We start from the raw sequence: 13,669 nt of genomic DNA on the forward strand, positions 1-13,669 counted from the left end.
TAGCTGAAAAGAAATGATAATTTGGTTTACATATCATTCTTAACAATAAGTTCGGCAGCGGCACCCATCGTTCCGACCCCACCAATAGCTAACAATGCCAAAGCAAGCTCTTCCTGCTTCCACTGCTTCAGACCATCACTTAGTCTCTTCAACACATCTACATCCACCTCCTGCACCCAATTTGGTGTGCAATCTACCATTAGGCTTATGAACCCGGAGACATAAGCACGCCAAGTGGAACTATTGCAACCAAGTGATATCTTCCCATCAACTGCACTTGCAAGAAATTCCATGTGGGTACCTAGGATTTTTGAACGCCGTTTTGATGCTGCTGATGATGAGTCAATACCCCAAGCAAAAGATCCACAAAGCACTGCTAAGTATGCAAGTGCATAACCCCCAAGCATTGCTACTATCCCTTCTGACCCCTGCTCAGACCTGTGCGTAGCTATAAACCAAGAGGGCAAAGTTTCTTTGATCAATGACTGAACCAGACACAAACCACCTGTTAACCATATTAACGAAGCCCCAAGTGAAGCTGCCAGTTTCACCCGAGTCATTGCTGCAGCAAGTGAGACCTGTCCATATCTCATTCTATTCTTGGTTGTCTTCGATTTCAATCTCTGTGTAGGAAGCCAACATGTTATTTCTCTCACATAATGCATCAAGATAGTAACAATCTCTTCTGTAATGAATACAATATCTCCAATGAAGCGGTAAGCTCGCAGATAAACAATGCCTGGTGCAATAGGGAATATCCCACCAAAGAAATGAGATCCAAATCCATGGCCAAGAAGGGCACCAACGCCGCCATTGCTCAAGGTTGGAGTGGCATTCAGGCCAAGTGTGGCAGTGAAGCAGCTGTGAAGAAGCTGAACCACTGCATCACTGTTGCGAAGAAAGACAGTTCGAGATGCAGAAAATACAAGAAAGTTACTCCACCGCTTAGCCTTCTGGGTCCACAGTGATGCTACGATTGGCTTGCAAGGCTTCGGGCATGCCACTGCAAGAAATTCTAAGGCAGGGCCAGCCAAACTGAGAAAGCGTTCTGAGGCTCTATCAATATTGAAGGTTATAGTGAGGCTTACAAATGCAGCCAGAGGCAGTGGAAGTGTTGCTGGAATGCTTCCATCTGTGGTACAGAAATGTTAGTCAAACTAGAGGGGGGGAGAAAACTATATCTTGTACAATGAGGAAAAACAAAAGAAAATACCATCCAACAACAGTGTAATCTTTTAGATTAATCTGAGAATCAGAATATTTAAATGTAAGACATTCAAGAATATCATTTTACTTCATAAAATGTTCTTGACAAAATTTGTGGTCTAAGAATACATATATTAGTTTTAAAAATATATTTGTTATGTCAGATTGTTAAATAAGAAGTTGAATAAAGAATGATATTTGAGTTGAAAAATATTGTAAATATATAAATACATAAAAGAAAACTAGCACCAAATCAATGCTATTAGAATATTTTATTACTAAAAAACCATTATGTGGCATCTTCTTAACCATTAAAACTAATGCTCTGAGGAATATAAAGCCTTAAACTTTGACAATGAAAACAGAGAGTAAACCTGGAACAATTCTAGGGACATCAACACCAGTAGCAGCTAGGATTTTCTTGATCTGTTCCTCAATATTTGACAAATTCATAGCCGGGCTTGGCCATTCTGTTCCATTCATTACAACTCGTTTCCAAACACCCCTAGTTACTTCAGCTGAGAAGTAGCTAATAATAGCCGCGAAAGATGCAGGAAGAAAATCAGCTAAACACTTAAGTCCTGATACAGAAAAAAAGTTCATCAATCACTTTACATATGATTTATATATAACTAGACTCACATCAGGAGGTCGAACTGTAGCATTGGACAGACCTGTAGCCAATTCACGGGGCGAAAGCCTTCCATGGGCACAAGCTGTTAGAGCAGCATCAACCACAAAAGGAACAGCTTCAAGTATATCCCATGCAGGCAATTTAGGCCTTAGAAGTTTGTCCTCTGTACCAGGTCCAGAAGAATTACTACTTCCAGAAGTAACAGAACTAAGTTGTTGGATTCCTCTATCAAACTTTTTGAACATCATTTTCAGTAGTTCATTAACAATCTGATGGACAATGGTCCCCGGAACAAGACCAGAGAGCGGTGATGCTATACATGCCTGGTGCTGCCTGTACCAAACTTTTAACTTTGGAAATGAGTCCACAAACACTGGTTCTGGATATGATGAATTTGCTACAGCTGAGAGTCTCTTTTTACTTTGGCTTTCATAGACATTTTTGGAAGATACTAAATAAGAGTTACGGACTAAAAGGAGGTATTCAGGGGTGAGTTGGGATCCAACTGTTGGTACATCTCCAACTCCATGTTCAGAAGCAGGATGATTGAACCTCCATAGCTTCAAAAGAAGAGCAAATGCATTTGAAAACACAGCATGAGCTGAGATTTCTTCTCCTGACTTGAGAGTCCAAGATAGATCTGGAACACATGAACCAAACACCTCGCATATTGGCATTAGTGAACATGCAAGATGTGGAACCTGGAATTAAAATTTACATAAATATAATTACTAGCAATGGTATTTCTCATCCTTTTATGTTTAACGTAAGTATAATGTTAAACATACCAAACCATGTAGAGAGAAAATATGAATACAATCAACAGATGCTATTCCAACAATGAGAATGTTGAGCATTGGAGCATAACTGATTAAATGGCTTTCACCCCCGGAATAATCAACAGGAACTGGAGGAGACAATAATCTTATGATGAAATGAATAGTGTGTTCCTGCACCAAATGGAGTTTATAATGAAACTACAAGTTTGATCTCTCAGAGAATACTAAAATTTGGGGTCCAAGAATTTAAAATAGGTATAAAGTGTAAAAAGTTTTCCATGTCATTTACCTGTATATTCCAACCACCAATAAGTGAAGCTCCACAAAGTATAGTAGCAGCAAATATTTTCTCATCATCTGATCCACTGATTGCAATCTCAAAGACTTTCTCCAGTTCTGCTAAGCTTCCATCAAATCCATGAACTTAATTTCAGTAGCTTTACTTTTTTTTGGGTATATTTACATAAAAGAGCATCCGATATACCTGGCTTCAGGAAAGAAAAAAGGACTAACTGAAGACCAGACCATAGTCAAAAAAGTTAAATCACCTAAAACTCATCTACAACTTAATTTCCCTTAACTTCTGTACACAATAACCACTATTTATTTTTGAATGAACCGTAATGTACAAAATTCATTAAACTAAACATTTAAGCAAAAAGTGTACCTTGACGCAGGCCTTGAAACCAAAGCATCCATTATTAGTGGTGTAAGATTAGGCTCTTTGAGAAATGAAGACCAACCAGGAACTTGTGCTGCAGCATCTTGAGGAATTTCATTGACACTTCCATTGACATAGCCTGGCCAGAAATATGCCGATGTGTCGAGGAGATTTCTAGCTATGCATGCCTCAACTATCAAATGGCGCAAGTTTCCAGCTACATTGTCACCATGAAGAAAACTTATATGACATGTATGAATGAATGAATGAATGAATGTGAACTTTGGATATTACTTACAACACTTAATTGACATGTTTTCTTCACTGATGCCTGAAACAAACAATATTGCTTTCGCAGCAGCCTGATTGGCCATAGAAACAATAGATTGAGGTGGAGCTAACAGGTCATGAAAATCACCCAACATTTGTAGGCTGGATACAAAATCCTTATGAAGGTTTCTTGGATTTCCTTTATCTTTCTCTTTCAATTGATTGTTAGAATCACTTTCTGTTTCATCGATTGGAGAATTTCTCTCATCAATAAGATCAACAACCATAAGAGTTGTGATGCATAATAGTATGCATAAGCGAGTTTCCAGCCGAGGTACAGGGCCTTCTATAGGGTCTCTTTCCTAAGTAACATAGAAAAGAAAATTTTAATACTAAGAATTGCTACAACAATAAATGCTCTTTAACGTGAAAAAAGTTTTTGCATTTTAAACAAATTCTAACCCTATGAACAAGACGAAGAGCTGCAATCCAAAGACCTAAAAATGTGTCATGCCAGCTTGTTCCATTTATTGCTTGAAGGGTCTTAATCAAACCTGCAAAAGATGAACCCTAAGAACCAAAATCAAATCATTTACTTAAGAATATTTTTTTGAACAATGGAAGAAAATATCTGTTCCTCTCACCAGTAATTTTTTCTATTTCGCTTGTTGCATCAATTTGATGTCCATCCATGGCATCTTCTAATACAAGATCAAGAGGAAGCCATATAGCAGAACGACCAGATCCATAGCAAAGACCTGCATAAGAAGCTGAAGATCCATAACCCATAATTGCATGAAATTTTTGTAAAGAACTTGTTCTGCATCGAGGCAAGACAATGCGTGTGTCTGAAGTTAACTGCTGAAGAGCCTCTGGTGTAAGAGTTTCTGACTTTCTTAATGCTAAGGAATTTTCGCCAAGAAAACGTAATTTCCCAGTAAAATTTTCCCAACGTGTGGGTCTGAAAAAAGTGGAAAATCTCTATTAAGCCTCCATTACAGCCATTTGAGATGCTTAACAAAATCGTAACATGAAAAACAAATGATCTGCTTCACATGCAGAGAAACTAAAAGCCAAAGTGTTAGTAGTTTGAGATAACGAGGTTCATACATGTATTTGCGAGCCAAATAAAGAATTCTTGAAGTCCCTTTGTTTTTCAGAAGTTGTCCAATAATCTCAATGGCCATGACAGTATTTGAATCCTGCAATCTCTTATTATGTCTGTTCGATTTCTCATCATGATCATGATGACCAACTTGACCATCTATTTCCATTTCTTGAGGCTTAGTTACCCAACTGGAATTCTGTTCTAGATCATTATGGTTCAGCAATTCCTCATCATCTAATGATGCATCAACCAATTGCAAAACAACTGAAAATAGATACTCAACGAGTATAACCCCAGGTTCATTACTTGTTGGCAGACCAAATATCTGGGATAGATTAAGAACAGCATCTATGGACTTCATGACCCTGAGTTAAGAAGATCAAGTAGAAAAATAGCGATGAAAGAAAGTTATGTGTAAAATATAACCAAATTACAGAACAAAGCTTAATCATATCCTTGATAATTTTTGACTTAAAATGTATCTCACTCTTGATAATTTGAGTCATTTATTTGAGATTTCAGCTTAAATATATATCTCTTCAGGAGCTCCATATAAAGCCTATATGCTGCTGGCTGAAATTGTCGACATGGAATAATCCTGCAAAATGGTAGAGGAAATTAATGCTATATAATATATATATATATATATATGTATATTATATAATAATGATTGATGTTTTTGATCAAATTCAAACCGTATTTGTAAAAATGACATCATGCTTATGCTTTTGAGAAAAGGCTGGTACTTTGGAAAAACAAATGGATTTACATGCACCAATCTCTTCTTCCATGGAAAATGCATGCAAAACGGGACCCACACCCATATATCACGCGTTAGTCAAACAAAATGTCATATTCTGTAAGAATTATTATATTAACTGATACTCTTTTATTAATTTAGTTGACTAAATATATTTTATTAATATTGATTCGACTTTCTTTTCTTTTACTTCGTTTTCCCATCAACCAACAAATGAGAATGAAAATCAGAAAAAGAGTTTAAGCCAAAAACCTAGTGGAAAACAGAGCAAGAACAAGCAGAGGAGGCACCATGTTCAATACAAATGACTTCTCTAAAAACTTCCACATAATGGCAACGTTGTTTTCCCAACAAATATGCGAAACCAACATATCAGCAAGTTCTACAGAAGGCATAGAGACTCCATTGGAGATCAAATCCGAATACAACTTCATTGCCCATAACAAAGGATCACTACCATTTTCTCGAGCAGCCTTGGTTGCTTCTCTTGCACTTTCCCAGATGTTGCTTTCCAAGTTTTCTTCCATTCGTTCAGGTAAATCACTATTTTTCTGCTGTTAAAACCCAAAAAAATGGAAAATTTTCAGACTGTGAGTGAAAGAAATTATATCTTTTCTTCATTTTCACCCTTTTAACATCGGAAAATTTGCAACATAATCGGTCAAACGTAGAATTAGTTAAGTTGGTTTTGACACTTCATGCATGTTTTCCGGGATTTTCATTTTTTGGCTTTTTACAAGTATTTTATATATTTTTGCTTTGTTCCAGATCATGCATGTATGGTCTTCCTTCTTCTTCTTCTTCTTCTTCCTTTTTTATTTTATTTTATTTTATTTTTTTTCATATTTTTACTTTATAAATTTTTTTTCTTTTTTTTTTTTTTGGCCGTTTCATATTTAAAGAATGGGATTATACATTTACACCAAGCTATATCCAATTGGTTATTCCGTAAGATTTAGGACACAGAATTTCTAGTTTATTTTAAAAAGGTGAAAATTTTCTATTCAGCAAATATAAGATTCTCTCTGAATACCCAATTAAAAAAGAAAAAAAAAAAAAAAAAGAACAAAAGTTTTGTTGCTACAAGAAATCTAATCCACAACCATAATCTACATGTATAAGCCGCCATCTAAAAGGTTAAAAAGAAGTAGAGGGCCAGAGAGATATTTACAAATCATTTTCAACTATAAGTTCAGCAGCAGCACCCATTGTTCCAATCCCACCACTACCCAACAAAGCCATAGCAAGCTCTTCCTCATTCCACTGCCTCAGCCCATTACTCAATCTCTTCAACACTTCCACATCCACTTCCAGCACCCAATTTGGTGTGCAATCCACCATTAGGCTCACAAAACCGGAAACATAAGCACGCCATGTGGCGCCATCACAGCCAAGTGATATCTTCCCATCGAGTGCACTTGCAAGAAACTCCATGTGTGTTCTAAGGATCTTGGGACGCCGTTTGGACGCTGATGATGATGAATCAACACCCCATGCAAATGCTCCACAAAGCACCACAAAATACGCAAGTGCATAGCCACCTAGCATTCCAACCATACCTCCTTCTGACCCTTCTTGTTGCTCGGATCTGTGCATGGATATGAACCAAGAAGGCAAAGTTTCTTTGATCAATGACTGAACCAGAACTAATCCTCCTGTTAACCACACTAGAGATGCACCAAGCGAAGCTGCTAGTTTCACCTGAGTCATTGCTGTAGCAAGTGAAACTTGCCCATATCTCATTCCATTCTTGGTTGTCTTCAGCTTCTCCAATATCTCCTTTGGAAGCCCACCGAATGCTACTTCTCTCACGGAATTCATCAAGATGGTAACAATTTCTTCCGTCATGAACACAATGTCTCTGATTGACCGGTAAACTCGAAGATAAAGAATACCTGGTGCAACAGGGGAAATCCCTCCACAGAAATGAGATCCAAATCCATGGCCAAGAAGTGCTCCAACGCTGCCATTGCTCAAGGATGGAGTAGGGTTCAGGCCAAGCGTTGCAGCAAAGCAGCTTTTAAGTAGCTGAAACACTGTGTTCTTGTTGTGGAGGAAAACGGTTCTAGATGCAGAAAAGACAAGAAAGTCACTCCATCTTTTGGCCTTTTGAGTCCATAGGGATGCCACAATAGGCATGCAAGGCCATGGACAACCTGCTGCAAGGGATTCCAAGGCAGGACCGGCTAAATTGAGAAAACGTTCTGAGCCTCTGTCAATTTTGTAGGTTATAGTGAGGCTTACAAAAGCAGCCAAGGGCAGAGGAAGTGTAGCTGGAGAGCTTCCACCTGTGTTAGAAACAAGTCAGTGTCCAATATTACTATGTAAGCCTTAAAACACTTCTAATGGTAGTGAAGAAAACCTGCAGCAAGGCTAGGAACATCGACACCAGTAGCAGCAAGAATTTTCTTGATCTGCTCCTCGACATTAGATAAATTCGCTGCTGGACTTGGCCAATCTGTTCCATTCATGAAAGCTGGTTTCCAAATGCCCCGAGTTACTTCAGCAGAAAAGTAGCTCACGATGCCCGCCAAAGATGCAGGAAGAAAATCAGCTAAATCTTTAAGCCCTAAAATAGTGAAAAGTATAAGTTATTTTGCATGTTTGAGCTAAGACATTAGACATGGTGATTACTTTGTCTTTAATATAGAGCAACAGACTAACCTGTAGCTAGTTCACGTGGAGAAAGTCTTCCATGAGCACAGGCCGTTAGAGCAGCATCAACCACAAAGGGAACAGCCTCTAGTATATCCCATGCAGGCAATTTTGGTCTTAAAGGGTTATCTTCAGTTCCAGGACCAGAAGAACTACTACTTCCAGAAGTAACAGAAGTTAAGGACTGGGTTCCCCTATTAATTGCCCTGAACATCATGTTGAGAAGTTCATCAACAATCTGATGAACAGGGGTTCCATGAATAAGACCAGAGAGGGTTGATGCTATGCATGCTTGATGCTGCCGATACCAGACTTTCAACTTCGGAAATGAGTCCACGAACACAGGTTGTGGAGATGAGTAAGTTGCAGCAGCATAGAGTCTCTTTTTGTTTCGGTCCTTGACAATGTTCCCAGAAAATACAAGATGAGAATTACGTACCAAGAGAAGGTACTCGGGAGTCAGTTGGGATCCAACTGTGGGAACATCTCCAACTCCATGTTCAAGAGGAGGATGATTAAATCTCCATAGCTTCAAAAGAAGGGTAAAAGCATTTGAAAACACAGCATGTGCTGAAATATCTTCTCCAGTTGTAGCGAGAGTCCATGAGACATTAGGCACGCATGAACCAAACACCTCGCATATTGGCATTAGAGAACATGCAAGTTGTGGAACCTGGCAAACAAAATTTGGACAACCATGTAAATTCTAATTTCAAGATGCTATGCAGAGGAGGAAATTATATGTCAAAGAGCAACATTATTTTGCATCCTTTTATGCTTAACAAGTAAAAGATAAACATACCAAGCCATGTAGGGAGAAAATCTGAACACAATCAACAGATGCTATACCAACAATCAGAACGTTCAGCATTGGAGCATAACTGATTAAATGGCTATCACACCCAGAATAATTCACAGGTACAGGAGGAGACAATAATCTGATGATGAAATGAACAGTGTGTTCCTGCATCAAATGCCAAGGGAAATAAATGAGCAAGAAATATTAGATCCCTCCAAATAAACTAGTAAAAAGAAAATTTACTGCAATGACATTTGGGTTTTTAGAGAAATTTTTTACAAAATTTAGAATATTTTAGTCGGTTATTACCTGTATATTCCATCCCCGAATTAGTGAGGCACCACAAAGAATAGAAGCAGCAGATATCTTCTCATCATCTGATCCACTGACTGCAACCTCAAATACTTTCTCGAGCTCTGCTAAGCTTCCATCAAATCCATGAGCTTAATTTCAGTGGCTTTACCTTTGTGTAAATTTTACAAAAAAGAGCATCTGATATACCTGGCTTCAGGAAAGAAAAAGGAGTAACTGAAGACCAGGCCATAGTCCAAGAATTTAATAATCTAAAACTAATCTACAAAGAGTTTCCCTTAAAAACTCTTTTGCACACAGAAATCAGAATCTAGATGGGCAAAGGTATAGCCATTAATATACCATATTGGTTTGCATTCATGGATTAATCTTATAAATCAAATATGAATTGGGATGCAAGCAACTTCAAACTGATTTATTGGTCATGCAATACAAAGAACAGAGAATTTGGACCCTAGTTTATGACCCTTCCAAAGACTTGGAAAACAAAAAAAAAAAAAAAAAAAAAGAAAAAAAGGTTGCAAGAATACCTTGAAGCAGGACTTGAAACCAAGGCATTTATCATAACTGGCGTTAGTGCAGCTCCTTTCATGAAAGATGACCAACCAGGTACTTGAGATGGCACACCATGAGGTATTTGGTTGATGTGTCCATTAACATACCCTGGCCAGAAATATGCTGACGTGTCCAGTAGATTTCTAGCAATACAGGCCTCAACTATCAAATGCCGCAAGTTTCCAGCTGTAAAGAAAAAACACACACATAAAAAAGATTAGAAACCTTAAAAGATCAATAAGAATAGTACCAAACATTAAAAACAACAATAACACTTACAACAGTTCATTGGCATGTCTTTCACATTGATGCACTCAAAATATCCACTTCCAACCCCAACCCCAGAAATGAAAAACACTGCCTTTGCAGCAGCCTGATGGGCAGCAGAAATAACAGATTGAGGTGGAGCCAGCAAGCCCTGATAATCACCCAGCATCTGCAAGCTGGAGACTAAACCATTGCGGCGTGTTCCTGAAACTTCTTTTTCTTTCCAGTGATTGGTGGAGCCACATTCTGTTTCATCAATTGGCGCACTCTCCTCCTCTTCTATAAGATCAGCTACCACAAGAGTTGTAATACACAGAAGAATGCATAGGCGTGTGTCCAGACGAGGTACAGGTCCTTCTATGGGGTCTCTTCCCTAAAAATAAATAAAGGATAAACTAAAACGTCAAGAAGCTGCAATTATCCACTGCTTCCTATAATTTAATACTTAGCTTCATTCCTATAAACATTCCTAGCTCTATGAAAGAATCCAACTTTATCTTCCTCAAAATACAAGAACCTTTCAAATGAAATAACAAGATATTTTCAAGTGCAGTCACAAAAAATTCAAACCCTTTGAACAAGACGAAGAGCTGCAATCCAAAGACCTAAGAAGGTGTCATGCCAAGTTGTGCCATTTATAGCTTGAAGGGTTTTGATCAAACCTGCAAAAATAAAACCTCACTTTTCATTTTCACAGAAATTGGTTGTATAAGAAAAATTAACATAACACTTAATTAGAACACTATCTGAAGAATTTAACAGCCTTTACCTGTAATTCTTTCTATAGCACTTATAGCATCAACTTGATATCCATCCATGGCGTCTTCTAATACAAGATCAAGGGGAAGCCACAAAGCAGATCGACTAGCTCCATGGCACAGACCAGCAGAAGAAGCCAAAGATCCAAAAGTCAAAACCGCAAGAAACTTTTGTAAAGAACTTGTTTCTCTAGACAAGACTGTTCCATTATCTATAGTCAACTTCAGAAGAGCCTCTGGAGTAAGAGTTTTTGAATTTCTTAAAGCTAATGAATTTGATTCAAGCAACTGAACTTGCTGAATAAAGCTTATCCAATGTGTGGGCCTGAAAAGTGGGAGAACATTAGTATAGTGAGGCTCCGTTTGCTACAATGATGAAAAAGGAAACGAAGCATTCAGATTCTACTTAAACTGAAGAGTATAAGTACATACAAGTTATGGCGAGCCAAGAAAAGAATCCTTGAAGTTCCTTTATTTTGCAGAAGCTTTCCAATTATGTCAATGGCCATGACAGTATTTGCATTCTTCAATGTCTCATTATGTTCATTCGACTTCTCACTGTAATTTGCATGACCATCTATTTCCATTTCTTGAGGTTTAGTCGACCATCTTGATTTCTGTTCCAGAGTATGGTTCAATAATCCTTCATCATCTAATGATGCATCAAGCAACTGCCACAAAATTGAGAAGATAAATTCAACAAGAAGAATCCCAGGTTCACTTGCAGGCAGACCAAACATCTTGGAAAGATGAAGGACAGCATCAATTGATTTCATAATCCTGAATGGAGAATATAGAGAAAATGGAAATGATAATAAGAAAAAATAATAACAAGTTCGTGCAACAGGAAACTAAAATGAAATTTAAGATTGTTATCATCTAGGACTACAATGTAATAAACAAAAAAAAATAACTTACACTAGATAATTTGGGCCATTTATCTGAGATTTGAGGGTAAAAGCATGTCGCTTAAGGAGTTCCAAATACAGTCTATATGCCACTGGCTGGGAACATCTGCTTGGAATGACCCTGTATAAAAAGTACGATATAATAAATCTGATATCATAATGTAAATCTGGTATCATAATATACCAACAATCAGAACAATAATTACTTGGGAACTAAACAATGTATATGTGACTAAATGCCACTGTAGTATATAAATTAGCCACTTCAAAGACCCACTTTCATCATCAATATCTCACAGCGTGAAAATATAAGAAGGCCGTACCTAAAACTCAATGACATGCTTATTTCAGTCGAAAACTATCTCATATGGAAATCCGTTCGTCCAAACTACATGCTAAAACCAAATCATATGCATAGATGACATGCAATTCAGAGTAGACCACAAATATATAGGCCTGATTTGCAAAATGAAGTCATTTTAAATACCAAAATGGTCAATACCATCCTCATCATTGTAGCATATCCTATCCCATTAAGCTCGCAAGATTAGTAGTAATTAGAACGTGCATAAGCATACTTGAAAGCATATAATAAAATGCAACACCATCTATGCTGCATGGTTCATTGAATAGAGACGAAAAAAACACAAACAAAATGGAAAAGGCAGAAACTTTTCACATGAATTCTTTTGGAAAGACGAAAATTGAAGTGAAACAAAGAAACATGCCGGTCCAGAACGCTTGAGAGAGAAAGAGAGAGAGAGAGAGAGAGAGAGAGAGAGATAGAGCAAAAGAAAAAAAAAAGAAAAAGAAAAAGAAAAAAAAGATAAAATATACATATTCGCTAACCAAAACTCATCCATATTGCAAAAATCCGCCCAAGATTTGATTTTCATCTGGAAAAAAAAAAAAAAAGAAAAAGAAAAAAACATATCCATATACAAAATATACATTATAATCAAACTTTTCGTTTCTACTTCCTCTTCCTCCACTATATTCAGAAAGCAAGCTCGGTGCAGTGAATAAAGCAATAAAAAATCCATTACAGAATCAAATTTTTCTAGTAAAAAAAGAAGATTCAAACAAATCCCACACCTTTTTCTCCAATATCCACCAAGGAAAAAGAAAAACAAAGAACCATTTTTCAAATCAGAGAAACCCAAAGATGATCACACACTTAAAAAACAAAGCAAACCAAAATTTTCAAAAAAAAAAAAAAAAACAGAAACAAAAACAAAAAGACAAACCTGGATGAGAGGAGGGCAAGAACAAGCATAGGAGGGACGATCTTCAACATCAAGGCCTTGTCTAGAAACTTCCAGGCAATGGGAACGTTATTGTCCCAGCAAATGTAGGAGACCAAGACATTGGCTAGCTCAACAGAAGGAAGAGAGACTCCCGCAGAGCTCAAGTTCGAAGACAATTGGACTGCCCAAAGCAGAGGATCACTACCCTTTTGCTGAGCCACCTTGGTTAGCTCCATCACACTGTCCCACAAACTGGTTCGTATTGAAACCGCCATTTATGAGCCAGCTTTTGGAGGTTTAGCGGAGTTTTTTTAAAGATAGCACAAGAGAATGAACACCGTAAGCGAAAGAGGCCAGTTTCTGTTTTTGTTTTTGTTTTTGTTTTGTTTTCTTTTATTTCCAGAAGCTCTGAATTTTAGACTATAATTGGTCGGAAAAACAAGAAAGTCAACTCGGTCCCTATGGTAGTTTTGGAATATAGATTTGTTGTAGGGGTATTTTTGGACAACTAAAATTTAAGAATGTTTTGTGGGGTCCTTGTGTAAATTATAACACTAAAAATTGCGCTCTTTTAAGCTTTAATAACAATATTATAAATTTATAAATTTAATGATATTTTTATATTCTAAAAAGATGCATTAATAAAACGTTAGAAATACTTTTCAATATTCAAATAAAATCAAATCAAATCAATTTTTTTTTTTTTTTATTTGTTGTAGCACCATTTTTCCTCTTCCTTTGCTATAATAA

At 37.1% G+C, this 13,669-nt stretch overlaps 2 protein-coding genes across 3 annotated transcripts; both read right to left on the bottom strand.

Moving 5' to 3' along the window:
• Positions 1–20: 20 nt before the first annotated feature.
• On the bottom strand, positions 21–6,299 carry LOC107423267 (mediator of RNA polymerase II transcription subunit 33A). Its single transcript, XM_060815615.1, is given in 13 exon segments — positions 21–1,132; positions 1,581–1,787; positions 1,881–2,541; positions 2,629–2,790; positions 2,909–2,929; positions 2,932–3,103; positions 3,287–3,497; positions 3,579–3,912; positions 4,013–4,104; positions 4,195–4,511; positions 4,661–5,023; positions 5,146–5,256; positions 5,671–6,299. Coding segments are annotated over 13 exon segments (4,032 nt in total). The 5' UTR covers positions 5,946–6,299; the 3' UTR covers positions 21–26.
• Positions 6,300–6,386: 87 nt separating this feature from the next.
• LOC107423294 (mediator of RNA polymerase II transcription subunit 33A) lies at positions 6,387–13,321 on the bottom strand. Of its 2 annotated transcripts, XM_016032830.4 has the most exons (12): positions 12,920–13,321; positions 11,683–11,793; positions 11,197–11,544; positions 10,776–11,089; positions 10,577–10,668; positions 10,019–10,379; positions 9,715–9,925; positions 9,182–9,296; positions 8,876–9,037; positions 8,083–8,746; positions 7,781–7,987; positions 6,387–7,706 (listed from the first exon to the last, which is right to left on the bottom strand). In XM_016032830.4, exons 1-12 carry the CDS (start codon positions 13,192–13,194, stop codon positions 6,586–6,588), a joined length of 3,981 nt encoding a protein of 1,326 aa, XP_015888316.2. In that variant the 5' UTR covers positions 13,195–13,321; the 3' UTR covers positions 6,387–6,585. The 2 variants fall into 2 exon arrangements, with proteins under 2 accessions (XP_015888316.2, XP_060671600.1); XM_060815617.1 differs by lacking the exon at positions 12,920–13,321 and having other exon boundaries at positions 11,197–11,435; positions 11,683–11,790.
• Positions 13,322–13,669: the final 348 nt, after the last annotated feature.

The sequence above is a fragment of the Ziziphus jujuba genome, chromosome 3, assembly GCF_031755915.1.
Source record: "Ziziphus jujuba cultivar Dongzao chromosome 3, ASM3175591v1".
In the NCBI taxonomy this organism is placed as follows: Eukaryota; Viridiplantae; Streptophyta; class Magnoliopsida; order Rosales; family Rhamnaceae; genus Ziziphus; species Ziziphus jujuba.

What these genes read in the sequence shown, in the direction of transcription:
- LOC107423294 (XM_016032830.4), bottom strand. Translation starts at nt 13,194, where the DNA reads ATGGCGGTTTCAATACGAACCAGTTTGTGGGACAGTGTGATGGAGCTA. An exon ending in AGACATGCCAATGAACTGTT is followed by an intron (nt 9,926 to 10,018) that starts GTAAGTGTTATT and finishes TTTTCTTTACAG; the next exon opens with CTGGAAACTTGCGGCATTTG. An exon ending in TCCACGTGAACTAGCTACAG is followed by an intron (nt 7,988 to 8,082) that starts GTTAGTCTGTTG and finishes TCACTATTTTAG; the next exon opens with GGCTTAAAGATTTAGCTGAT.